Source organism: Eulemur rufifrons, chromosome 8 (genome assembly GCF_041146395.1).
Source record: "Eulemur rufifrons isolate Redbay chromosome 8, OSU_ERuf_1, whole genome shotgun sequence".
NCBI classification, from domain to species: Eukaryota; Metazoa; Chordata; class Mammalia; order Primates; family Lemuridae; genus Eulemur; species Eulemur rufifrons.
In genome coordinates this window covers 111,496,006-111,523,954 of record NC_090990.1, presented here as the reverse complement: position 1 = coordinate 111,523,954, position 27,949 = coordinate 111,496,006, and the positions used below count along the sequence as shown (strand labels likewise).

Sequence of the window (27,949 nt, the reverse complement as noted above, 5' to 3'; positions counted from 1 at the left end):
CTGACTTGGTTCCAATCAAGAAGATACTCTTCATAGAAAGATGGACTCAGACGGTTACTTGGATTTCAAAATTCCCCATTCAGAAAAGAACATTTTTATCTAGGTTTTTCTTTGATCTGTTTAGGCATTTTAAAAAGCTGCTTGATACTTCATGGAATTATAAAGCTATGTATAACGCAGAAATCATTCCGGAACATATGTGCCTCTCTTTCCTTACAATGAAAGTTATTTTTGAGAACAAAGATTCTGTTTTTAAACAAATGTGATCATTAACTGTGGTGCATCAGAAAACATATGGCATGTTTAGTTTCAGCAGAACCGTTCCTAAGGAAAGTGACTAAGTTCTCATGAGGAATCAGGACGTTTTCAATTCACGAGGAAAGCCAAGGGGAACCCTGCACACCAGCTGAAGGTTCACGAACATCTCAGAAGTCTTGTGATTTCAACACGGGACCAGGAGTCCCATCTTAGTTTATGTCCCACCAGCGAAGAAATTCAGAGAAGGATAATTAGCCTCATAAAGGCTCTTTGATTGACTTGTGCCGCTCTGTGGGGCGCTGAAAATGCAGCCTCAGCTCCACCCCACCTCCTCCTTCTCCAGGGTTGCAAAGCTTGGTGGAGACACAACATTTCAGAAACTCAATCCATCTCTCCCGGAAATACTGCTATTTTACATTGTATTTTATAGAACCGACTTCTGGGCTCTCACCCTTTATTTTTTCTTACTCTTTTTTTTTCCTTCTTTTCTTGACAGCAGACCCATAAAAAGTGAAAACCACAAAAACATCACCTTGGGAGACACAAAAGACTAAGACAGATCTGACCACACGACAAGCGTCTCAGCCTCGACCTACACAGGAGCAGGTAAGACTCTGGAGTGACAGACGGCTGCAGCTGCCGCCGCAACTGCACAACACTGTGTTTAGACGGTTGAACAAGTGTGAAAAGAACATTGCTGAGTCCCGTTTGTGTTGCTCGGCTGTGCAGCTCATGGTGTCGGAGGTGGTTTCGGAGACGGACAGGAGCTCTCACTGTCAAAGCTGGCAGCTCGGCCCTGCCACTGCGAGGAGGACAAAAATCCGGTTATTGATTGCCAAGGGAATTTACATTCCAACTTGCAAAACTTAAATGGCCCATGCACTGATTTCACTTTTCCCAGCTTCTTATAAGCTTTCTCAAATTTTGCTGTCAGCCATGCAAAACCAAGGAAAACAGCTTAGAGCTTCTAGTTTGGAATACCTGATTTTCAAAAAGACCTACTACAGAGATAATTAAAGCTTTGTTTGTTGTGTGTATGGGTATGTGTGTGTGTGTGTTTTGTGTGTGTGTGTTTTAATGAAGAGCTATGACTGGACCATTTCTGAGTGCTTTAGCCATTTTTCACACTGAAAATTGTATTACGTTAGCAGTGAAAGAGGCAGTCTGCAGAGTATGCCCTTACTGCCAAGAGCCCACGATCATGAATTATTAGCAATTTGTCTGGGAGCTGTTAGTGAAGCTAAAACTCTGATAGTGCTGTAGCTTTGGGCTTTCTTCTTTGGTCTTAATTCTTTCTATGGGCATTTGCACCCCACTTGTGAAGAAGTAGGAGGTGTGAGGAGACCCTTTGGGCTTCTCCAATCCCTTCTCCTCTCCAGCTCTCCTCACAGATTGCCTCCTCTCAGCCCGACTCCAACCGTTCTGTGAAAGTGGGTGATGCAATGAGGAGCAATGGAGGGCAGGAGAGGGCTGAGGATGGATGCACTCGAGCCATTCAACTCCCATTTAAATGGAAAATCAGCCTTAGGTTCAGCAATGTTTCCTGGGCAAGGATCTGAGCCTGTGAATGTTCTTGTCCTATTTGGGGGCTGCATAATTTCAAAGTGAGTCAGCATCCACTGCTCACTCTGGCCTCATGTGGCTAGAATGCTGAGGAGACCCAGTATTCTCCTAGGTGCCTGCAGGACAGGGCTCCAGAGAGAGAGGTTAGGAGGGGGGTCAAGATGACCTTCCTGAACCTGAAGTGCAGCCTATTCTGCTTCTCATGAGCATGGAGGGTCCCCACTGTGGAGAGATGGGGCTGAGTAGAAGCCGCAACTATAGACTTGTGCATGTAAGGGGTGGGATGGGGGAGGATGTGGTTCCCTTCTCAACACAACTATTTCTACACAGGGCTGAGCCACCTAAGGAATAGACTATTTGTCATTCAGCATCACCTATGGAGTAGATGGAAAACCCATAAGGTTGAGGAGCAACCTAGACCTACTGAACAACCTTAATGCTCGCAATTTTAAGGAAAGTTTCTGTTACCCTTCTCTGGGCTCAATTCTTCATGGGCTCTTTATAACCCCTGTGCAGGCCAACTAACCAAGGCCTGGACAATTGGGTATCGATGACCACCATTACGTGACCTAGACCTGAGCAATCTTAGCATGGCAGGCTTGGGAGACCATCCAGTCTAGCCCTCCTGTTCTTGCAAAGAAGAAAACAGAGACACAGAGAAGTCAATATACAGCTAGTTAGGTGCAAAGCCAGGACCCGAAACCAGGTCTTCTAACTCCCAACGCGGTGATCTTTCCACTTCATCCTGCTGCTATCTTAGCATTTGGCCACAGTAGGAGAAGAAAGAGACATAAAATGTAATAAGAAACCTAACCTCTTGGGGACCACACCAGGTACTTACTCCTAACTCCGGGTGGCAGTCTCTCTGCTTGCAGCATCCACGTGAATGCAATCACAACCGAGGGTTTCCCTGGTGAAATATTTTAGATAAATAAATGCCTGGTTGTTGAGCCCATTGTGGCTTCTGACTCCAGTGTTTCTTAACCAGAAGGTGACATGAGATGATTGCTAATGCTTTCATTTAACAGACCTTCATTTTAGGAGTTCCACTTTTTCCATTACAACTTTTAATGTCCGTGGAAGGTACATTGTAATTACTGGCTTCCTCCCTGGGTAAGCATGCCACTTAAACAACCTGATTGATAGGCCAGGTCAGAGGAGAAAACATGAAATGGCTACACAGAGTACCTTTTTTCCTTTACATAACAGCGCAAAGAGTAGTCACAGGGAGCATAATTGTTTATCCGGAACAAATGAAGAAGGAACACTGGCTCCCCTGCTAGTCCCTGATTTTTCCTATGAAGATGAACAAAGGGATGAGATGGGGTTCATGAACAGTGGGAAGGTAAATGATTCCGGGAGGCTTACGGTAGCTCTAAAATAGCAGAGAGCCTGTCCCCAGCCTGCAGGAAGATTATTGTTCCAGGATGGCTGTGTTCCAGTAAGGTCTTTTATTGTTCTGAAATGGGTCATGTTCCAGCAGAGATCTAAAATCTCTGGCAGATGATCTGAACTTGGCCCTCTGTAATCAAATGCCTTAGAGAACAGTGCTGGTCAACCTGGGCCCTGTGTGTGGTGCCAACAATGACACACAGCACTGGCAGGAGTGCTGAGAGAAAAGGCGGCTGGCGCCGCAGCTGGGGAAGGGTGACTGTGATGGCTCAATACAGTTTTATTCATGAAAAGAATCCCAGAAAGGAAAGATACCTTTTCCGTTAATTTGTTCCCCTGAACCTTATTTTAAACCCCAAGCAAACAAGCAAGCGTGATGCCCTCTGTTCTTATTAATAAAAAACAAATGATCACAGCACTTGAAACTCCTCTAAGAAGGGTACAAGATAAATGCCGAGTCCTTTACAGATACGATGCCATATATTTTCCCAGGAGCTGGAGATTTCTTTATGTATCATACAGATGGGAGATACAAGTTTCAGGAGCAAGGCTCTTATTCAACATCCAGAACAGGAGTAAATAGAAGGCAGGATGTAAGCTCCAAGTATGATTGGGAGGATATATCTTCAAGTACAATACACTGCACGAACACAAAGTGTTTACTTAACATTAGCCTGGTGGGTTTTTGAGTGCATTTTTATAAAGATATTTAAACTGTGGGTGCTAAAAGTGTCAGGAAAAATGTTAAGCAAACGGTTGAAATCCTAAGTTGCCAAGACGAATGTCATTTTCGGCTTCTTCCTACGGAGAAATGATCAGCTGAGCAGAAAGGGGGGGACAGCGAGTTGGGGAGGGGTGGTCTCAGGAGCTCAGTGCGCAAGGTCAAGAAAAAAGAAAACCCAAAGGACATCAATTTATTCTCTTTTCATTTCCCATATACTGTTACTTTCCCTTTACTGTCTCATCAAATATTCATTTTCAAGGGCTCAATTCTACTTTATCTTTCTTTTGTAGTCTGGACTAGTGAGCCAGAATTCTCAAAGAAACAGGGACCTGGAATCAATTATTTGGCTTAATTAGGTTGTATTCATCATGAAGGAGAGGGATTCGGGGCCAAGTCCTGGAGGCCCCCCCCCGCCCCATGGTACCTGCACCCTGCCCCCAGCTGCGGCCGCTGCTCTGTCGGTTACTTCCCATTTCCACGGGCAGGCCCAGCCTGCCAACAGCGATGGGTTGCTGCAGGTTCAAGATTAGAAAGGCCGTCATTGAGCAAGACGTGGGCTGGTGGGCCATTATTTAGGGTCAGAGTTTCCTACAGAAGCAGAGATGGGAGGGGCCGACCCCCTCATTCTACCAATGAGGCAACCAAAGTCTAGAGTGGGACAGTGAGTTGCCTGAGAGCGAGGGGTCCCTTAGCTCTCATTCCGTGACCTGCCCCTAAACCCTCCTAAACAGGTTAGCATACTTATTCTATCCTTAAATATCTCAAACGATTAAAAAAGGGGGGGGTGCTGCCATGTCCCCTCCTTGGGTTGAGTCAACACAGCATCCAGTGCCATCCCAGGTTGTCCAGCATTCTGCCCAAGAGCAGCCTCCTGAACAGGTAGGGGGGTGCTGGTGGGTGCCTCACCCACACTCTGCAGAAGGGGGGTCAGGGGCTCCCTGGGGGGAGCCGGAGAGCTGAGGGACTGGTCGCCCTCATTAAGGCTCTACAGCGGTGGTAAAATTAAGGCAACCACAGGACAGAAACATGAGGCCTCAACCGACAGGAACTTTGCATCTTTTTACTCCTTGATGCTGCTTCAAAGGCCACAGGGCAGGAGCATCACAAAGCACAAGCTTCCCTGGGGCGGTAAATCCATTGGCCTGGCTCTCGGAGGTCTCGGAGGTCTCTGTCCCCTCAGCCCTCCTGCTCTCTGGAGGCTCCGCACACCGCTGGAGACGGTGGAAATGGGCTTGTCCCCGCTGAGAAGGAAAAGGATCCGCCAGGTGCTCCGGGTTTGCCGCCCTGACGCTGGGGCATCACAGAGTGGGGGGAGGGGATTGCTCTGTTTTCAAGGGGACTCTGAGGGGCCACGTGGTAGAAGGGATAAAGCCTTGTTTTTGTATTAGTAGATATTTCAACTTTCCCGACTTTCTGAGTTTGAAGGCTATTAAGATGAGGGAATGATCACCCAGCTTTCTAGGATTTGGACTGGGGTGGGAGATATTGAAAATGAGGTTGAAGTCTTTTCCTGGTCACCCCACATTCTATCCCATTTGAGCAAAAGCAGGGCTGGGGACCACGGAGGTGATAGAACACAGAATCTTACATTGGTGGGGTTGACTGTGAATATCCATCTAAGAAACATGTCTCTGCAGTTGCGAGAGAAGTGGCAGGGTCAAGGTTACACAGCAAGTCAGGAGGGGCTAAGATTGCAGCCCAAGTCTCAGGACTCCCAGCCCAGTGCTCTCTCCACTACGTTTCTGGTAGAACCCGGCCCCAATCCAGCCCCACACAGTTAGCCAGAAAGCATGGCACCCTGAGTCCACTCCCAACAGTGGTGAGAACCAACATTCATAAGAGGAAGAATTTGCTCTTTGGCAATTTCTATCCAAGCAGTGAAAACTGCCAAGTAATGGCCTGGCTTGAGCCTCAGGGAACTTACTGTTCCAACAGGGGTAGAATTTCTTGCCAAGCTCTGATCTCACCCCCTTGGGGCTTTCTCCTAAAGGACTGACTTGGCCAAGGCCTTTGTAAAAGCATTTCAGGCCTGGCACAGTGGTCTACTGGGAAGGCTTCTTCAAAGTTCTCATTTTCCATTAGGAACTCAGTGTTGCTTTCAAAATGCCCAACTCAGGGGCTTTTTGTCAAGCAGCCTCCACCTCCCTCCTCCGTTTCCTTCCAGCCTGTCACACACCAGGTGAGAAGCACGTGGCCCATGCCCACGATCCCACAAGGGGCCGAGGGTCTTTAGCAGCCGACTGCCATTCTCCAGCCCACACTGCCATGCAGCAAACATGCCGAGGGCCAGGCGACCTCACCCACCTCTTTGAAGGATTTCTTTACCTCCACCAAGGAGTGCCAGTGTGCAATGGGCTTCCGCGGGTACGCCAGCATCTCGTTCCAGTGGTCCCTGCCCAGGCCTTCGGCATTGATCCCCACACGACAGACTCCTATGATCTCATTGTGGCCCACTCTGAGGGAGAAAGAAACGTCCCAGTGTTGACTACCAGACATGCTCTCAGAAAGGGAGGTCCCAGGGGCAAGACTCTGCCCAGTGGCTCCAACTCAGAACTCTGAGCTCTGAAAGCAGATGCTGGGCAGGGCCTTGATGTCAGTAGCAGTGAAGCTTTGCCCAGCCCATCTCTGGGTGGACACTGGACATAGACAGATGAGTAAAAGGTTATAAGCTTCTTTAGAATCTCAGGAAATGGTGGGCAAATGGCCTGAGTTTGGGAAATGCGAGAGTTTAAGTCTCTTCACTTGTTTTACTCAGCCAGCACATTACAATCTCACTTGAGACATCAGCATTTGCAAATAAATCACCCTGCTCTGAGCACCATTTCTCCATACCCCTAGAGGCTGGCATGTGATTTATTCACTCAGCAAGAACATCAATCATCACTCAATATGTTCGTCAAGCACCTACTATGCCCGAGAATTTGTGCTACAAGTCCTGCACTGAGGATTTTTTGCCTGGTTTCTTTTTCCTTTAGCTAAAGTGACAACTGGAGGATGGAGTCACGGGGGTTGGAGTAGTTGAAAAATGTTTTTGGGCCGGCCTTGATGGAAGAGCAGGATAAGCGGAAGAGCAAAAATATATCTGAGGAAGTAGGTTGGATGGATGTGCTGGGGCCAGATTATGGAACGCCTTGAGAGTCCAGGGGAAAATCCTGGACAACAGGAGCCATTGATGGTTCTTGAGAAAAGCAGGTCCAGGAAAAAAAGTAGTCGTTTAGGAAGGTGTGTCCTTAGGAAGTGACGGAGGCAGGGGTCAGCTAAGCGGCTGCACAGCCATCCAGAGTAAGAGTGGGAGCAGCAGCAGCAATGGAGAGGACAAAGACACATTTCAAGGACAGATGATAGGACTCAGTGCCAGATGGAAGAATGGGAATACTTGGGGGTGAGCTCAGGAGAAGTGCTGGGGAGAGCTGCCCCTGATGGACATAGGTCAGCTGGGAGGAGAAGCTTGAGCCCTTTGTTAAAGTGAAATCCGTGCTCTTCCTCAAACACCTGTGCCCTTCTTGGGTGGAGCCAGGTTGGAGGCCAATGGGCGCCTGAGCCCTGAAGCACAAGGTCTAAGGCCACAGAGCCCTGCGCTGCACCGAGTGGGGGTGAGGGGGTGGGATCACGACCCTCTGGGATGCGCACCTACCGATCATAATCCATAACCGAGATGAGCAGGCTGACTTGATCCATGTTTTCCGGGGGAATGTCGAAGATGATGGCCTCGTTGTAGACAGGATTGAGAGTGTTCTTCTTTATGGTTGTCTTCTTCTTCTTCAGCCTCCGCCCGTCACAGAGCAGGGACACTTTGACATACGGATCTGTGCCAATGGGGACACGGGAAGGGAAGGAAATGTGTCAAACAGATGTTCTTGAACAGCATTTTCAGCAAGGGACTGAAGCCCTGGGCCGCCTGCTGCTCATCAGATGGTATCAGTGGGTTGTTAAAATAATTATACCACCTTGAATCTATGTAGCACACCTGTCTCTGAGGACATTCTGTGCTTAATAAACACAGTCGTTAGCTACCTCAGTATTCTTGGGAGAGCGCTTAACGGACTTTCAGTAATGAGCAAGCTGGCCCCAAATCTGACATGGCGCCTGCCCGTGGGTGTGCAGGTCACAGCCCCAAACCTCAGCCTCCCCATGGCCGGCTGGCTCCAAAGCGTGGTGAAGCTGAACACTGACGCTCTATTTCTTTCACCTACACAAAGTCCTTTTCTCTGTTTTGTTTTGTTTTTGTTTTTTTGCCAACATTGTTAACCAGAGGATAAGGGAGGTAAAAATAGAACTCAATGATGCCCGAGGAGTAGCAATGTGTCAGAGTGGAATGAACAGTGACAATCACTGAACAATGCTGTTCATGTCCTCCCCACCTCACAACACGATTTTGGGTCCCATGGTGCCAATAATCTCATTTTCATTTGGCATCAAGGAGGGGTAAGTGGCCCTGCTCTCTGCTTCCCTGGAAGCCGTTTCTTGCCTGTTTGTGAGCAGGGGAGGAGGAGGGGCTGTGGCCAGGGGAGTGAGGGAGGCGATCTCCCGAGACTCAGGGCAGCTGGTTGACATTTCCCTTCTCAGTGGGATCTTGGATTCTCTCCATCCTGCAAAGAGATGTCTTTTTATTGCACTGCCATCCTTGTCTCTTCTTTAGTTTTCTGAATGGGTAATTCATGGTCGTTTGTCTACCCTGAAATTTTCTACTCATCCAAGTGAAGTGACACCTATTGTATCTCGTAGCACAGGTGTCTTGGTCACCATCATAATTGTTATTTATGCCGCACAGCTCAAGAAACAGGAGGGCAACTCACAGGTAATAATAGCTTTTGAGACGCTGATGTGCTGCGACACCCTTTTGCCAAGAAGCCAGGGCTCCTGTGAATCTGTCAGGAAGTGTGGGCCAAAGCAGCCGCTGCCCTGGCTCTGCGATTCACAGGCGTGTGGCTCTAACTCCTGGGCATCGAGCACACGCCAGGCCCTCATACTCCTGGCACCGTTCAGGTGGCAGATGAGGCACACACCTACGGTGGACACTATAGAGAACTGCAACATCTGATCAGAAACTCCGAGCCTAAAGGCCTTTCCGTAGACATCTAAATGAGCCGCTGACTAATCAATGTGACAGTGACAGCTATGCCTTAACCATGGGGCACTTGGGTTTAGGGAAGACCATGAGGTGTTTAATCAACCTTCTCCCTCTGACTACCCACTTGCAGGAGCGCTCGCTCCCTCAGGGGATGTGCAGTGAAAAGGAAGCACAGGTTTTGAGAAGGCACGAGGCAGCTTTCCACAGGGTGCGTTTTCTAGCCCCAGACGCTGAACACGGCAGCTCTGGACCGCCGTGCGGTGGCTGGGGTTGCTCAGGTGCCACCTCATTCCCCTGCTCTGCCTATGTCCATACGGTCCCATCAGAGCAAACTTCTACATCACGAGGCTTGGAAATGTACAGCCAGAGCCACTTGTCCCATGGGCCACTGAGCAAATGCCTTAGCATCGTTCCCCAACTCTGTTCACCCCTACGAGACATATCCAATTTGTACAATTCAGTGGACATATTTCCCTCGTAGGAACCAACACTCTCACCAGCATTCCTGAGGCTGAGCAGCTAGACTGATCGCCAGGGTTCTCTGGGGCCAAAGAGAACTCTGTCTAGCGGAATGCTGGCCCCAGATGATCTTGGAGGTCCTTTCCTCTCAGCCTGTGATGCTCTGTGCAGCTGAGGGAGGGGACACGAAGACCAGCTGTGTATTCAGCCTCATTGTCATGGGAGCCATCAAAATTCAGCATTTAGTGTGCCAGGCACTGTGTTAAGAGACTTGTATACATCATGTGATTTAAACTCCATGTCAGCCCTATAAAATATTTATCATCATCATCCCCATTTCATAGACAGGGGAATTGAGGGTTAGAGAGATTAGGGAATGTGCCTAGGATTTGAACCCCTGTTTATCTGACTCCCAATCTCACATTTTTGACCACCAGACTGAGAGCAGGGCAGAACAGACGTGGTAGAGATGAGTGGGTTTACTCAGCGCCCCTTTATAGCATACCGGTCCCTATTATTATTTCGTACTATTTTTATCAGCATGGTTTCAGTAGATAGGCTTAGAGAATTGATCCAGGGCTAGTTTAGATCAAGAAGAATAGGCAGATCCTTGGTTTTAGAGGTCAGTGCCATATAATTCAAGAACTAGCAATTAACAAGCTCTAGTCACTCCCCAGCTTAGTCCAACATCCAACCAGTCTGGCCTGAAGGCAACCTCAAGCTTGTCCTCGAGAGCAGGAGATGCAGTTTGAGGGGCCGCTGGCATGGACGCCTGTGCTGCACCACCCTCAGGTCAGCCCCCTCATGCTATAAATGAATAATAAGTAAATAAATTCATTCATTCAATACATATTTTTTGAACACTCGTCATGTTCCATACACTGTTCCAGACACTTGCAGTGAACAAAATGGACAGAAACTCTGACGGACAGAGGACCCCTGACTCTTCAGAATCGAGCTGAGATTTAATATCAGCTTCCAGACCCAGGTAGAAAAGGGGGCACATTGTGAGAGGGAGGTTAGAACTCAGCATGAAAAAAAAACTCTCACCCCGAACCCTCTCATTTGGAACAGCCTTTGCGATGGCCTCAGTGGCTTCACCATACACTCCCTCTCTAGCACATCAATTTAATTACATCAGAGAAGATAGTGTGGGGACTTAGGCAGCAAAGTCCTATTTCCCTCAGCAGCTTCGAGAGTCCTCAGTGAATTTCTGTCCCCGGCACGCACATATTTTGGTATTAAAATGAAATGTGCATTGGCTGTATTTGGGGGAAGCTGACGTGCTGCTGCCTAAGAGCTTTTCCCAGGTCAGCAGAGGTCCGTTAATCTCTCCCCTTCATCTTGACATGTACTGGAGGCTTCGGTGGAAGGAGAAGCGTGAGGGTGGGCGCTATCTGGGGGTGGGGGGCTTGGCCTGGAAGGCAGGAGCACTGCAGGGAGCTGGATGCAGGCTGGAGCACAGGCTCCGAGAGATTCAAAACTTCCAGGAATATATATGACTTCAGGGCTTCCTGACAACCTTTCCCTGAAACCCCCATTTTCAAAGCTCGATGCCTCCTCTTCTTCCAACTGCACCAGTTTGCATCTGGGCCCAGATGTGTTTAGCTGAGCCTCACAACTGTGATTTACTAAGGAGTTTTCCAGGACGTAAATAATTAATGAATATAAAGGAAATATGAGGAAAAATCTTCAATATGTTCCCAGCCAAGTTCAGAGGCACCTCCTGAGCGGTTCTACTTTGATAACCTGAGTCATCAGCACAGCCTTTTGGGCTGGGTGGGGAGGTGTCTGGGGAATCAAACCCGGCCTTCTCCGACATCTGCTATTCGAGTGCAGCCCAGACTTTTCTATGTGGCCTTTCTTTGGGCGGTTTCAGCCCATCTCACTCCTCACAGCAGTTTGAACTGAAGGGGGAAGGAGGCTCCCAGGAGTCAAGCTACTCCTCTGTTATTTCCAAACTCAAACACCTTTACCTACAACGACTTGCAGAATTATGGGAGAGGCTCGAAGCTCTGATGCCATGTCCCTCCTGCAGGTCTCTGCAGCTACCCCCACGTAAGCATTTCCTCGTTGCTAGAGAGCACGGTGTTTCTGTGCTCCTGCTATTCCTAGCGGCTCTCTTGGAGCTGAGGCTGAGGCTGCGGGTCCTGCAGGAGAAACTCAAATACAAACGCTCTTTGCTTTTCAGCAGATTGTCTTCTTCGACTCCGTACTCAGGGCTGCTGCCACAGGTCTGTGTGGACCCACAAACATTTACACACTCGAACTTGACATAACCCTTCCGGAAGTCCTGAGGTCTACATATGAGCTAGAGAGGTTGTCCTTAATTTTTTTCTCCTATATTTTTACTTCTTATTCTCTCTCTCCCTCCGCTAAGAGAAAGAATGATAGTAATAGATAATATCTACCGAGTGCTTATCATGTGTCAGCCACAATTCTCAACATTTACACGAAGTAACTCGTGTATCCTGAAAGCAACCCATGTAAGGTGTTACTATTCCCACTTTGCAGATTAGAAAACCAAGGCATGTACACAGCAAGGGAGTGGCAGAACTGGAATCCAATCCAGTTTGCTTCCGGAGCTGGTGCTTCTAAGAATACCGACAATTCTTTTCCCTTCTCCTTGAACACCCTTCTAATGCTACTGTCTGGGCTGCTGGCGGGCCACTGGGGTAAGAGAGGTACCTGAATAGCCTGTGATGTCCATCGCCTTGAGGTTCCGGCACTTAATCACCGTGAGGGTGAGCCTGCCTGCTGTGGGCAGGTAGCAGAGGGAGAACATGATCTCTCCCAAGTCCACGCTTTCCTGCAAAGAAGCAGAGAAGAGAGAGATGAGGGGCACACAGGCCGTGGGCCTCACTCCCTGTGCCGCATCTGTGGGCACACTCTGGAGCCCAGGGGAAGGCTCCTAGAGCCACAGTGCTGTGTCTTTAGGACTCAAGGGACTGGCCTCTGGGAGTAACTGGGTATAAAAGGCAATAACAATATTGCCTCTTCAGTAGAATCGGCCCCCCTCAATATTCCCTCTCGATTTTGACCAGATGCTGGTCCTGGTGCTTGCCATTCTGCTTTGGCCTGCCCTGCCCTGTGCACACCCCTCAGCTGCAGCCTCCGACCACCAGCTCCTTGTGGTCCATTCCTGTTCTCCTCCAGCTCACCTTTCTCAGTCACTGACCCCCTGACTTCCCATCCCGTCCAGGACACTGTCATGACCTCACGCGGTCATGACAGTGTCCCAGACAAGATATGTGCTCTGGCCCTCTGGAGGCCCCTCTCCTGGCAGATCTGCAATTCTTTTCTTCTTCTGCCCCTCGGCTCGGTCATTCATTGTCAATCCCTCTGCCTTAGTAGCTTCCTTGCCTCTCCCAAAACATACCAGCACTCCAACTTCCGGTCTCGGGGTGGAAGCACAAGGAATTGATACCCAACTCAGGACGTGCTGCCAACCAAGGAGACATACGCTTGCCATCCCATGTTTGATGCCAGGCCTTGGATCACTTTGTCCTTTTTCCTTAAATATAGTCATCTTTCAAAAATAAACCCCACACAGAGTACACACTCTGCTGCCTCTCCTGTCCCCAGAATCATCGTGGCCAGGATCCCTGGAAGTTTTTGAGAGAACAGGAAAACTTCAAGATGGTCAGCACGTCCTCCTGCTGCAGTAAGAGGTGCCTGGCCAGAGTGCTCCCTCCACCTGGTGAACGGGGTGCTGTCATGGTGAAGCCTCCGCCTGCAGGTGTGAGGCTGGCCTGGGCTCCAAGACATGGAGATATTCCCTCCCTTAGGGGCCCCAAAGCCAGGTTTGAGGAGGTTTGAATTTGAGGAGGTCAGGGTTTGGGGTGGCTCTGATTTCATGTGGGCCATCAATCCATCCATTCATTCAGTCAGTCAACAAATATTTACTGAGCACCTGCTATGTGCTAGGTGTTGATCTGAGTGCTCTAGACATAAAAGAGAACAAAATAGACAAAAATCCCTGCTTCATGGAGCTTACATTTTATCAGGGCAAAGGACAATAAAAAAAAAGGTAAATAAATAAGCTAGATATTCAAGAGTATCAAGGAGAATAAAGTAAGGCAGAGAAAGGGAATATAAAATATGACCACGGGGGAGACTATAGTTGTTGCATTTTTAGCCAGGGAAGGCCTCCCTGAGGAGGTGAGGACTTCTGGGAAAGAGAGGAGTCAAGGGTAACACCAAGGTTTTTGTCTATTCTCCTCTCAAAGAACAACCGTCTACTGTAGACTGTTAGAGTCTTGGCCCCACCTGGAGAATAATCCAAGGTTCCCTCCTCCCCCAAAGCCCCCCACCGCCCATATGGTCCCAACATTCTCCTCTAGGTGGCCCTGACACCCCCCCTTTCTCTGCCCCAGATTTGTGTTTTTGTCCACCCTTACCCCCCCCCAAATCAAATCCCAGGAGTAGCAGAAGGTGAATATACCCTGCTTGCCAGGAAGGGGTGTGGCTGAGGCCAGAGCTGGGCACCCTGCGGAGACAGCCACCCGCTGCAGCACTCAGAGCCCTGTGGCCTCCACAGAGCCGGCGATCCCAGACCAGCACCTGTGGAGCACTTGCATGGACAGCATGTCCACCTCTGAGGCCCACAGCAGCTCTGTGGGGCCGGGATTGCTATCATCATCCCTCCGTCTCACAGACGAAGAACTCGAGATTCGATGTAAAAGCCTTGCACGGCCAGCCGGATGCCTGACTCTTGGGAGGGCGCCCCTTGCAGTCCACCCGGAGCAGGGCCCCTTCCAGCTCACCTAGGGAGCATCTCATGGTGACCCGCCCTCCTCTGCACCTTGGACCACACTTCAGCCAGTTGTCCATGTGGCTCGTCCACTCATATTTACCGGCGTCTGCCAGGGGCACTGTGCTTTGTGGAGAGGATTCAGTCCCCACCCCCAACACACAGATGGTCTAGTGGGTGTAGCCGGTTAAAAGGTGCTAGGATATCCATCTCCCTCAGGTGCATCTCCTGTCTCCTAGTCCCCGGGTCAAGAGAGGGACACACAGCAACTGCCCTGTGCCCTGGCATTGATCCTGCGGCAGGGATCAGATCAGTGTGCACCTGGCTAAGTGCTCCATCTCTGACAGAGGCACTAAGGTATAAGGAGAAGCCCCAACTCCCTTTATTTCCCTTAATAATCCTTCGAGGGCCGATCCTGCTCAGAGTTACAGAGACCCTTCCGGACTCCCCAAGCACAGCATGCTGACTGTGTGCCAGGCACCCTGCTAAGTACTGCGCTCAGTTACCCTGGTGAGTCTCACACCAGCCCTACGAGGTAGGTGCTCTTACTGTTCCCATTGCACGCAGGACAAAGATGCTTGTTTTGTGAAGTTAAGTAACTCGCTCAAGGTTGCATGGCTGGTGAGTGCTTTGGTGCCGGACTTTCACATGTCGATGCCATGGCTCAAACCCTCAGTGGTTCCCCTTGTTTGGTTCCTAGAATTAAGGTTGATCTTGGCTTGCATCTGGGGCTCTCAACGATCGAGTCCTGTCTTACTTCCTCAACTGATTCTCTCCCTCTCCTCTGCGCCAACCCTCTGCTCCACATGGCTTTGGTCCCTTTTGCCAAAATGCCTCCCCTCCTCCTCTGTGCTTGGATGCTCCATGCCTGCATCACATCCCGCTGGGGACTCTCGCCCAAGGCCCAGCCCCCAGTCAGCATCTCTCCCCCGCACCCCTGCAGTGCTTCTTGCCCCTGAACTGCTCACAGGAGTCACCGAGGCCCCCTTGGCCCTGCAGCTGTGCCCCCCAGCACCTGATGAGAGGCCTTTTGGGGCACGTTCCTTGCCTTACACCTACAGGTGCCTCGGAGGGTCCAGCAGCACACAAAGGGAGCTACACAAATGCCTGCAGAACGGGACGGTTACATTTTAGCAAAAAGAACCCTGGGAGAAGGGCTCTCCACATCAATGTTATAATCAAGTTAGGGCCCTGGGAAGGATTCTGGAAACTCCTCGGGCCCCTGTGAGAGGGCGTGAACAAAGGCTGCTGCCACCATGTCCCCCCTGCCGTCCTACAGATGCAGAGCGGTGCTTTCACGGGCTGTCTCTATTCAGGGCGTCTGAGTTGATTTGTTTATGGACTTGGGAGACTTGCCTGGGGATATGAGGGTCACCCAGGGCTCTGTGAACTGCTCTAAAGGAGGCCTCCCTCTGGGGGAGCACTGAGCCGCAGGGCCCCCTCCTTTTTGCAGGACCCCTGCACTGTTCACAGCACGTGGCAGCTGGGAGCATGCAGTGCTGAGCCTGCCGTGTGGTGTGGCCCCCGCACACACCAGTGATCCCCACTCTCCATCCGTGGGCCCAGACAGGCTGGCCCAAGATCCCACTGTGAGCTGGAGGCCCAGAGGAAACAGGGGCCGGGGGTGCAAAGCCCAGTTCCGGGGCTTCTGCGGTGGGTGGTTGGGCCTGACGGCAAGTTGGCAGCTCTTGGCTCAGTGGATTGAGGGGGATCTTGCTCCCCTGCACATGCAAGCAGCAGAGACTGGCTTAGTTGATAAAGAAAAATAAATAGGTTAATTCTGAGTAAATAGAGAGATGGGAGCTAAGCAAACACAGAGAGTCAGCACCTCCTGCTAGCCACCCTCCCTCTCTGGAAAGCCAGGCCCCAGCTTGGCCCTGTGGCCGCCTTTATCTCATCCTCTCTCTGCGCTGCCCTTTTCCAGGAGGCTTCAGCCCCTCATTCCACACATCTTACCAGCCTTTTATCCTCATTAGGCATGTTTGAGATTTCGGACTTTAATAAAACCAGGGGCGAGCAGGGGCTGCAGAACAGCCAGCGTGTTATTGCTTTCATCTTCACCTGCTGCCAGGAGAGGCTGCCTTCGGGCCCCTGGCTGGTAATGAGCTCCCCGGTGCAGGAGAGGTCACTGTTGTCCAGAAAGCAGCAGAAACCAAGCATGACCCTCTCGACTCCTGACCTAGGGGCTGATAGGGTGGATCCAAGCTCAGTGGCGCTGGCTAAAAGACTTAGCTAGTGCTTGGAGCAGCTGGACCTGCTGCCAGGGGAGGGGAAGTCAGGATGTTGACTCCTGGAGAAATCTGTCCTTAAGTGCCACCTGTCCACCTGCCCTGGCTGCCCGTAATAGCAGCGTTCCCCTAGCTGCGGTGCCCAGGGCATCCAGGCAGGAAGATTCTTAAGGGCCATCCACTGCACGGCTTTGCTCTTGCTGGCTCTCCGGTGGCCCATCAGCAGCAACTTGTTAAAGAACTTCTCTCTCCTTGAAGCACTCACATGGCCCTAGGCATAGAAAAAAAATCCTATCTGTGGGCTGCCCAGGAAAGAGCAGTGAATCGCAAATCAGGAGACTGGGGGCTTAATCCCTCTGCCCCCATCTAGCTGTGAGACCTTGAGCAAGTCATTTTACATCTCTGGGCCTCAGGCTGTAAAACGAAGGGGTTGTACTAGATGAGATGATCTATCCTTAAGGTCCCTGCTAGTCATGAGAAACGAGGATTCAAACTGGAAAATCAGCCGTCACCCTCAGAGACGGCCCTGGGATGCTTACCTTGTGTCTACTGCCTGCCTCAAGGAATCTAGCAATTCTGGTTTGGAATCCAAATGCTCTCATTTCTTCAGTCCTCACTGCCCCCAGATGTTTTGTTCTTCTCCAGGGCCAGTCAAGCTTCCCCCTAAAGAGGCGATGAGTGGCGTCGATGCCTCTGAGTCTGTCTTGGGAATCCAGGCTGAGCAAAGCAAGAAAATGCTTCCCCGTTTCTTAGAGAACACTTCTGGTCTCTTGATCATTAAGTGGCTTCTCTGACTCGCTCATCAGCAGCAGAGAAGCATCCGCTACACTTTCAGGAAAGCCACAGGAGACCTAAACAGGATCTCAGAAACACCGGGCAGGAAGTGCTGTTAAGTCACCCTGGGGCAGGGGGCCTGCAAGAGAGACGGGGTGGAAGCCAATTTGGCTCCGATGGTTAAAGAAACATCCGGTGAGCAGCCCCTCTGTGTAGGCCTGGGGCTCCACATTGGGGGTACAGAGAAGAGTTAAACGTGGAAGACACTCGGAGCTGGGCCGACTCCCCTGGTATCTGCCGCCATAGCAACACAGACGTCCTCTTCGTAGCACAGGTTACAACCGTAACTTTCACGTTGATTTGGGGATTATGTGGTGGATGTCTGTGTCTGTCATCAGACTGTAGGCTCTTTGAGGGCAGGGATGGGTCTGCATTTATTCCTCATTATATCTTCTATATTTAGGCCAGGGCCTGACATATAGTTTAAGTGCTCAGTAAATCCTGGCTGATGAATGAATGGTTGAGAATATGGATTTGGGGTCAAGTTCCAGCTCTGACTCTTAGGGGTAGTGTGACTTTCTTGACCTTCCATAGTTTTGGTTTCCTAACCTGTAAAATGGGGCAAATATAGGACCCACTTCTTACGGTTGTCACGAAGATGAAACCAGGCAATTTGTGCGAAATACTTAGCATAGTACCTGGCACAGAGTAGGAGCTCAGTAAGTATTAGCTGCTGTTATGGTTATTGCTATTATTATGAAGAGCTCGCGGTCCTAGGGCAGGGGCAGGGCAGAGAAAGGCAGGAAGGTAAGTAACACTGTTTGTTTTGACTGGTGCAATAACGGAGGTGTGGATAAGAGGTGCGGGAGAGTTGAGGAGGGAACAATGAACTCTGCCATGGATTTAAGGTGAGTAAAAGGAGTTTGCTGGCAGAGAAGAACAAGCAAAGGCATTCTAGGGAGAGGGACCTACCATTCATCAAGACATGAAGGGGGCGAGGTGTGACAGGGAGCCTGAGAGGTTCCATGTGGCCGGAGGGCGTGATGGGGAATGGGGGGCAGAAAGCAGCCCAGATGAGGCTGGAAACAGGGCCAGAGCCCAGCCTTGCCTGCCTCGTGGCCCGTACTTGGGAATTTGCCCTTGATTCTGCAGGTGATTGCAGACTGTCTCTACACTTGCTCGCTCTTCTCTATTTCCTACCCAGCCCACCGTGTCACCTTCCACCCAGACACCCACGCCAGAGACCATTTTCATGCGTGCCATTCATTTGTCACGCACCTACACAACGTTCGAGAATCTGGAGAGACAGTGACAATAAGACAGACAAGGTCCCAGCTCTCCAGGAGCTTGTATTCTAGGGGAGAGAGACAAAAATAAACTAAGCAAGATAGTATCTGCGGGCGGCGAGGGAGCCAGTGACATGACAGAGGGTAACGGTGGGGTGAGGGGCGGTTTTAGACAGAATGGTCCTGAGAGGTAGGGAGGAGCCCGCCAGCTGGGCAGGGGCCGGCTCTGGGGACGTGGAAGTCGCGGCGGCTGTGGCCCTGGAGTGAGGAGTGGGAATGGAGGGGGCGCAAGAGGAGGTCAGGGAAGGCCTTGAAGGTGCTTGGATTTTGTTCCCTGGGAAGAGCAGAGCCCTCAGAGGACTCAGCCCTCAGCGGCTTGCAGAGAAGGGGCAGTGAGAGGGAGTGCAGATGCCTCACCCTCCTGCAGCCTCTGTCCCTGAGCCCCCTTCCCAGTGTCCCCAGACTCTGAGGCCCCTTATCCCCTCCCCTTTGCCTTGCTCAGCCCTGGCCCGCACCACCTCTGCCCGGCCTCTGCGGTTGTCTAATTCGCCCTGCCACCCCCCAACCCACCCTCCTTGCTTAACCAGGAGGTTGCTCTCCTGCTCAAGATTCTTCAATAGCTCCCCATTTCACACTTGTTTTGTAGTTGGAAAATCTCTTCTTCAAGTGAAATACTATCCAAAAGCCCAAATCGATACAACAGATAAAAAGTGGCTCAGAGATAGCTCCTTCCTTCAACGCCGCAGGCTACCTCCTTGGAGCTTCTAGGAGACAGCATGGAAATCACTTATCCGCAGAATCAAACAGCATTCAGGCTTCTTCAGGACTTGGCCCTTGCTTCTAGCTGGCCTCATCTGCCACTGTTCTGCCCCAGGTAACCTCCAATGCAGCCAGAATGACTAGCGACTTCTATTGCTGGCTAACTATGTGCCATCCTGTCCTAAGTGTTTATAAGTATTAGGCCACATAAACTTCACAAAAGCCTTATGAGATGGGCACTATTATTATCATCCCCACTTTTTACCTGGAGACATTGAAGTGCAGAGAGGTTATGCAACTGGCCCAAGGACACACAGCTACCAAATGGCACAGCCAGGATGGGAACTGAGGCTTGGGAGCCCATGTGTTTAGCCTCTACACCTACGACTCCTCTTCCCCAAACTGCCCGAGGTCTTCCCACCTCCGTGCCTTTGTCCCCCTCCTTCCACCACCTGAAGTAACCTCTCAGTACCTCTGACTATCCTGGACAACTCTGGTCTTTCCAGGCCAGCTGTCCTGTCACCTCCTCTTGGTCGTCTCCCCTGACTCCCTTGGTCTGACTTGGGGGTGGCTCCCACTGTCCCTGGGTGCTGAAGGCTGAGGGACAGATGTTACAAACGCCCTAAAGCAAAGGCAGGACGTATCTGAGACAGAACGGCAGGACGTGGCGTCCTGCTGCAGGAGGGGAGGGTGGAGGCTGACACTCTGCCCGCCCTGCGTCGCCATGGCTGGCTCAGCCCTCGGCTGGGAGAGAGGAGCTGCGGGGTGGGTGTTCCCTCCTGGGGTGCCGAGAGGGACACCTGCTGTGAGCACCCGGCGGGGGTGACGTGAGTTGGCTCTCTGCTCCTCCTCAGGCCTGGGCTCCCAGGGCTCTGGCGAGGATGCTGGGGGTGGCCGGGGTGGAAGGGCGGGTTGCGTCTGTTGTGACACTCAGGGCTTCCCGCTGGGTGCTGGGGCGGTTCTATTGCCACGCCCGCCTTTGCTCTCAAGTGCTCCTCTGCCCCAAGGGCCGTGCAGTGATAAGAATACATGAGGCTCCTTAAACGAACTCAGTGTAGTCCAGTCTCGGCCTGTGGTGTGGACACAGAGCTCAGACCGGCCCACGGAGGAGAGGGAGCCCCTGCGGCTGGTGTGGGGCGCGGTGTGGGGAGGGAGTGGCTGCGACCCTCTGGGCTGGGGTGGCTCAGGGACCCGCTGAGACTAAAGCACATCAGCGGGAGGCAAAGGCTGCTGTATCTCAGCATCTTTAGGGAAGCGGAGGGTTTTATTTAGCAAACTTTTTCTCGGCCTCTCCTTTGTGAACCTGCCCTTGAAAAGCGGTTTAGTGTTTCACACGCACCATTACTTTTGGGCAGATATCTGTGAGTCAGAATCACACTGGGAGGTGCAGATCTCTTCCTAATGACTTTTAAAAAGGTGGGCGGAGAGGGAGAGGGGCACGAGAGGGCGGAAAGGAGCTGGAGGGGAGCAGAGTTTGGAGAAGTTCTAGAGGAGATGGAGGCAACGCCTGGTCAAGACAGAAAGTCTGCGCCATGGGCACTTGTCCATGAGAGCCAGAACCCAGGACCTCACCTCAGAGCTGGGCCTTCCATTGTCATCGTCATTAATGACAGGGGCGGGGGGTGGGGAGGTGGTAAATGGCACATTAATGAAGTTAGAGAAGAGAATCTGTCTTCATTTCTTGCTGCAAGTTGTCCTGCCGTGTGGCTGTCAAACGGCTGCCGGTTTCCCCTGGGGAGGGGGCAGGCATCGCAGCTCACTGCCCCTCAAGGGTCTTGGTGGCAGGGTCTCTCTGCACGAGGGAGGGTGCCCTGGTCCCAGTGGGGTGGTCTCCTGGGGCAGCCGAGGAATGTTTCTTGCAAACAGTTGCCGGGGGAGGGGTGCCAAACAGTCAGGGCTTTGGTCTTGGCTGAAGGTACACGCTTGAGCTGACAATGACACTGGCTGTAGTTTCATCATCTCTTTGGGGACAGGCACCCTAATGATTGAGGTCTCAACCCACCTGCTGCCCACACTCCAGGATCTCTCGGTCTTGCCATGGCAGGCTGCTCTGTGAAGGGCTCTTTCCAGCTCTCCACGGAGTCGACCACCCTGCTCCTGAGATGTCGTCTTCCTTTGGGTTCTCTTCCCGCCTCTCCAGCTGCCCCTTCCCGGCCTCCTCTGCTGGTCCCTCTTCATGTCCCTGTCTCTAAACTGCAGAGTTCGTCAGGACTCGGGTCTGGGCCCTCTTCTCTCCTTGTTCAAACACCTGTCCATGCTCACGACTCCTGGATGTATGGCCCCTCCACAGACCTCCTGTCCAGGTACCAGACTCATCTATCCACCATGTGGCCATCGCAGAAATCCAGAACTTCTCAGGGGCTCAAAGGTGACTTTTTCATCTTCAATTTTCATTCTCCTCTCATTTTCCCCAACTCGGTAAGGGGCCCTTTCATCCACTCTTCCATTCACTCAAGCCAGAAATGACACGTCATCGTGGACACCTGTACCCTCCCTCCTTTGCATTTAGTGCATTACAAGCCCTACTAATTCTTCCCCCAAATTCCATCTTGAGTCCACCCACCTCTCTCCATCTCTGGTGCTACACGGAGGTCAAATCCTGCCTACCTGGCCGCATATAGCTGCCTCCTAGCTGGCCCCGCCCCACTCGGCAGCCAGAATGTTCTTCCTGAAATGTAAGATGCATCGCCTCACGCCTGTGTTTAAAACCCTCCGATGGCTTCCCCTTGCACTAGGAACAAAACCCAAGGCCTTACCAAGACCTGCAGGGCCCTCCACGAGTGGCGCTAACTCTTTGGTGCCCCCATACCAAGCTCTCCTCACTACGCTTCAGCCTCACAGGCTTTCTTAAACGTCACAGTGCCTCTGTCCCCATGACTTTGCACATTCTGTCCCTCTGATTGATCATTCTTTCCCCATCGCTTCACGTGGCAGATGCCCACCCATCCTTCCGGCCGCTTCCTCTGACACCCCCGCCCAACTGTGGTTCCCAAAGGGGACTGGGCTTGTGTCACCAGAGCCAGGGCGAGGGTGAGGCAAAGCAATGCCAGGTCCAAAGGGAAGGAGGCACTCCCTCTCCGGGCCAGGCACGCCCCCAGGAACCCTGAGGTTCCCCACTTGCCTCCCCCTATTCCCTACCCTATATTTGACTCACCATTTTATTCCCAGCACTAAGTACGATGCCTGGTATATAACACAGGCTGACAAAGTCTTTGTTGAATTAATGAGCAACTCAGCTTTGAGGGGCTTGCCTGGCTAAGAAGGTAGTAAAAAGAATTGGTAGCAGGAGTGGGCTCTTGCTTAACCTTGGCCTCTGGTCTCCCCAGGAATGTCACTGTGGGTAACGAGATGGTTTTAGGGTGGAGCCTCCTAAGTGTTCCTCAGGGCTGGGCTGAAGATCTCCTACATTAGCGTCACTTTGGGAGATGGGGACTTGATCCTGAGCTGCACCTAAGATCTACTGAATCAGAATCTCTGCAGGTGGGGGCCTGGATGTTTGCTAGTGACAAGCTCCTCAGGTGAGTCTTACACATCCTCAAACTGTAACATAAAGCAAGACAGGAGATTCTGAGGCTGCCCTGGGTCAGACCCTATTAGAATCTCTGTCCTAGACAGGAACATGTCCTAGTGCAACAGAAATCATTAAATGTTAGGGATGCCAAGCAAAAGTTAGGATCATAAAAGGGCCTCTTCGCTTTTGTTAGGCATAATCAAGGGTTCCAAGGATGGAAGCCACGTGGGATCTCGGGCTGGTCCTGGCCCTCGTGGAGTGCCTTGCTCACTACCACCCTTTGCCTTTTTCCTGTGCACCACAAGGTACACTGGATGGCCAAATTTTAGCAAGAAGGTGCCTCACCCAAATTTAGAGGGTTTAAGAGAGCTAGCTTCAAAGATATCTGACAACATTCTGTAATATTCCTCATTGCATTAGCTCTCCAAGTGTGATTTCTTGACCGAGAGTATCAACATCACTTGGAACTTAACAGAAACACAAATTATTGGGCCCTCCCCTCACCAGGGGACAGGGCCCAATAACCTGTGTTTTAACCAGCTCTAGGGAAGTCTCAGAAACTGACAACCATTGTTGTTATCTAGTGAGAAGAACCAATGGAACACACACATTCTGGCCAGAATTGTGAAGTTTCTTCCACTTATTTTAACTCACTGATTTTGGTGATCAAAGCCAAAGTCAAGAGAGGAGAAAGACGCTAACAGTTATGGAGCATCTACTAGTTTGTAGGGACTATGCTGGGTACTTAATATATGTTGAATTCATTTCACTCATACTACATTCCTCAGAGGAACCAGTAATTATCGCCACGCTGTACTGAAATTCACAGAGGTTAAGTGGCTTGCCCGCGGTCCCGGGGCCTCAGTGCGCTGACTCTGGAGCCATTGCTCTTTTCCTCCCTCCCGCCCAGCCTCCTCTGGGCCTGTCCGTGCTACGCTCCTCTCCATCCCACCTTCTGCCCCTGCTTATTAAGGATCAGGGGTGCTGAGGACCTGTGTAAGTTTTGAAGGCAAAATTTCTTGGTGTTCTGGAAGTGAGAAGCACAAGAGGGGAACCTCTGAGACTTAGAGCATTTACCTCCCTTCTGCTTGACCCTGCCTGCCTCTTCCGGAAAGGAGACGAATGGATGGTGTTGCCATGCATTGTGATTGCGAGAGGATCCATCTCCTGCATGCTTAAACCAGCCAGTGCAGCGCTCTGGCCTGGGTTTGTCATTTCTCACAAAAAGCACTGGTTATGTTATTGTCTGACTAAGAGCTAAACTGCTCCAGCAGACACTGGCTGGTGGGGGCTGGGGACAGAGGAGGAAGCTGGGCTGGCAGGGGGCAGAACCGCTGGGCCGGAGCTCTTGTCCCCAAGCAGTGGGTCAGTAGAACCCTGGCCCCTCGCTGCACAGATCTTTCCACCCGAGGTCTCCAGGTGCAGCCTGTGGGGCTGGAAGGAGGAAACCCATAGATGAAGAAGTTTTGAGCAAGTCAAGTGTTTCCCTGCCTCCTGCAGAGCTGCAGTTATTTTTCTCACTTTTATTTTCTTGCTTTTTTTCGGTCTTCAGGAGGGGTGAGGAGGGAGAGTTGAAAATGTCAAATTTCAAAATTCATTGCCTTGTGGTGGGATTTACGAATCAGAGCAAGGCAACTCTAATCATGCGTAACAAGGCAGCACAAGGCCACGGGGGATCGGTCAACTCGTCCTGTCTCAGCTTCTAAGCAGGACCACACTGACCTTAACAAGCAATGCTTCTTGCCCAGTGTTTGCCATCCTGGAGCTCAGGAAGTTCTCCTTGACGTCTGACCAGAGCCTTCTGGGCACTCAGCCCTTCCCTGCTGGTCCCTACCTACTATTCCATCATAGCTTAGACGTTATGCCTTCAAAGGTTCTATCAGATTTTACTCCATCTTCTCTTCTCCAAAATCAAGAAACTCAGTTTCCTTGGCCTTTCAAATTTTTTAGGCATTTTAGTGGCCTTCATCTTCATCAACAAAGAACTCCTGATTGGGGGGTCTGGCGGGAAGCTGGGGTCTTGGCTCTTCACCCTACCAGAGGGAGGGATCATGAGTGTGCTACAGGGGAGTTAGTACAAGCAGCCCCAGTGGGGGATGCGTGGGATTTGGGGCAGAACCTGGGGTTCTAATCCCTGTCCTACTGCTTTCCTGCTGTGTAACTGTAAAAGTCACTGACCTCTGACCTCTCTGACAATGGGCAGTATTGTCACTCTTGTAGTCCCTATGGGATAGGTGCTTTAAGTCCCTGATTAGAGACATATGAGGAAAACATAGGGAGGGTGTGGCCAACTGCTAGTAGAAAAACCAAGACTCATAGGTAGCAAGCATGCAATCCGTTGGTAAACCTCTCATTCCCCTGCGGTGTTGGGACACACTGGGTGTGCCGTCCCATCTGCTTGCCTGGAGGGCCGAGGGGTCAGGCATGCCCTGCGGGTGTCTGAGTCAGCAAGAGGAGGAGAAAGGGGCAGCTGCCTTGGGGTTGGCCCTGGGTGGAGGGTGGGAATGAGAATATCCTCTAGCCTGGGTTTCAGAGGCCGCAACTCCTGGCGCCAGGGCCCGACGGAAACTGTGCTGATTTGCGGACTTCCTCTTTCTCCCCTCCCAGCCCTGAGCTTCCCTACCCATCAGCACCTTCAACAAGGGGACTAGGGAGGACATCTTGTGGGTCTTCTCAGGCTCCAGCCTCCAGTTCAGGTGTTCCCAGCAAGAGAATAAACTTTAAACATTAAACCGAGAACCAGGGGCCTGGGTTCAAATCCCAGTTCTGTTGCTAAGCAGCAGAGTGAGGTAGGGCAGGTCACTGTACCTCCTTGAGCTGCAGTTTCCTCAGCTGTACGATGGAAGCATTGTGCCAAATGACCTCACCTCCTCATCAATAAAACAGTTCGCCATGAGGATAAATGGATGTATGCACTTAAGACAACCTGCATTGGGTCTAGTACAGAGCAAACGCCATACATTTCATCTGATTTTCAGGCCCTCCCTGCTCTGTCCTGCTGTGGAGCTGCATCTAGGGGCTGGCCGAGTTGGCCTCAGCCGTCTCCGAGCCACATCCCGACAACGCGTCATGGCAAGGAGGAGCAGGGTGCAGAGCACAGGGCAAGGGAGGAGGGAGCACAGGGCCGGGATGCCAGAGATGCCCGAGGAGGTTCCGAGCTCTTTGCCGGGAGGTCGTTCTGAGCCAGGCCCCAGGCTCCCTTCCCCCTCTGCACACCCAGGAGCGTGATGACAAAATGCCAAACTAGCTCCATTGTTGTAACTCCTCCAAAAATCATAGGCTGCGTGTTCTGCCAGAGCCAGCTAACATCTCCCATTGGTGAGCAGGTGACACTAATGGTTTTTCCTCCCTTCCGGGCACCAAGTGCAGAGCAGCAGAAGCAGAGAGTGAGGCTCAGGCTGGGAGACAGCCCTGGGGCGGGGAGGAGGGGACCCGTGGAGAAACTGAGGCTCTGGCCTGCCCTGGTCCCAGAGCCATGGCTAGCGGGGTGCCTGAGCTCCGTAGCAGAAGTTTTCAGATCCTTCCTTCCCCCTCTTAGAGAAACTGCCTCTTGTACTGAGTGAGCCTGGAGAAGCTCCCTACTCAGGAACAGCCTGCCCGGCGTCAACGGGAGGCCATACCCTGCACGCCATAGCCCTGGCCCTTAGGCTGGGCGTCCCTGGGGTTCCTGCTGCTGGCTGTCCCCACGGCTCAGGTTCCTTCTCCAAGGATGCTCAGCTTTCCCTGCCCTCCCACACCGCAGCCAGCATTTCCTCTCTCATCTCTTCCACCCTTCCCCGCCCCCATCTGCCTCTACCCTCACGCCAGACAGAGCGATCTCCTGTCTGTGTCTGCTGAGGCAACTCTTCCTCAATGGGACAGGGCCCCAAACAGGAGTGGAAATAGCCCATTCCCCGGGCAGATTTAGCCCCTTCCTGCCGGGCCCAGCAATGGGAAATGACAGATTCCCGGACCCAGGCCGGCTCCTGCAGACCTGTGATCACCGCCTTGCGTGCACCCCGCGGCTCTGCAAAGCACCCAGCAACCCGCCCCAGCCTGTCGTCCTCGAGACAAGGGCGGGAACCGAGTCTGGCTAATGCCTCTCTTTAAAGAATTCCCAGCCAAGCCCCTTCTGCAGGTAGGAGTTGCAGAGAAAAGACCTCTCTGTGACAATCAGTGTGAGAGCTTAAGGGTCCTCAGAGATTACAAAGATCCCTTCTCATTTTCCAAATCCGAAAACTGAAGCTTTGAAGGGCTGTGTGGCCCAGTTGATTCTAGATGGAGTTTTCCAAATCCCAGACTATGCTGGAATCCCTTTCTCTTACGTTCCAATACCATCCCACATGTATAAATTGAGCACCTATGAGATGCAAGGCCAGGGGTGAGGGCTGCAGGGGACATACAACTAAACAAGACTGGTGGGTGGCCGTGGAAAGTGAGAACGCTGCATCCCAGGGACCGCCTGCCTCTAACACAATATGGATGAAGAGAAACAAGAACCCTTAAGACACTACTCACAGCTAGCATTCATTGAGCACTTGCTGTGTACTGGGGAACTTGGCTAAGAGTTCTGTGTGGATTCTCTCCTTTAATCCTCACAACAACTTTATGGAATAGGGACTATTCTTACCCACAATTTACAGATGAGCAAACAAGCACAGAGATATTAAGTTAACCGGCCTGCTTAGCTAGAGAGGAGGGAGATGAGGCTCCAACCGAGGCAGCCAGACCCCGGGGTCCACCCTCTTAACCACCATGCCAGGCCCGCTTGATTCTCTGAAAGGTGGTCACCCAGAATCATACTCACCACACTCATACCCTAATGCTTTGATGTCCCCTGGTGCTTCTGGAGCCCTGGCTGAGCAGGGTGTGACAGGGCTTTACACATCCTCTCAATAACTTGATTTTAAAAATCTCTTTAAGAGAGTCTCATTTATTGGTCACAACAAATTTATGTGCTAGGTTTTATGATTGCCCCACTTTACTGATGAAGAAGCTGAGGCTTGGAGGTGTTAATAAGGTCTCAGGATTCAAAGACCATGCTCTGAACTGGCCCCATGATATTGTCCATTATGTGATGCTTTTTCTCTGCACGGATCTCAGTAGAAAATTCCTCCTGTCCTGGAACCAGGCATAGCTTTGTTTTTCCTAAGCATCTGGTTGGTTACTACTTAATGGACACTGAATTCTGT

The 27,949-nt window shown here is 51.4% G+C and overlaps 1 protein-coding gene across 2 annotated transcripts in view; it reads right to left on the bottom strand.

The window, feature by feature from the left end:
- Positions 1-988: 988 nt before the first annotated feature.
- SYT6 (synaptotagmin 6) overlaps positions 989-27,949 on the bottom strand; it is a 45,914-nt gene continuing 18,953 nt past the window's right edge. Inside the window, exons 3-6 of one of the 2 annotated variants that reach the window (XM_069478948.1) lie at positions 12,156-12,276; positions 7,572-7,743; positions 6,263-6,392; positions 989-1,060 (exon numbers count right to left, since the gene is read on the bottom strand). In XM_069478948.1, coding sequence (XP_069335049.1) covers positions 989-1,060; positions 6,263-6,392; positions 7,572-7,743; positions 12,156-12,276 — 495 coding nt within the window. Of the gene's footprint in view, positions 1,061-2,713; positions 2,732-6,241; positions 6,393-7,571; positions 7,744-12,155; positions 12,277-27,949 lie in introns of those variants that run through there. The other variant, XM_069478947.1, reaches the window with a different exon arrangement.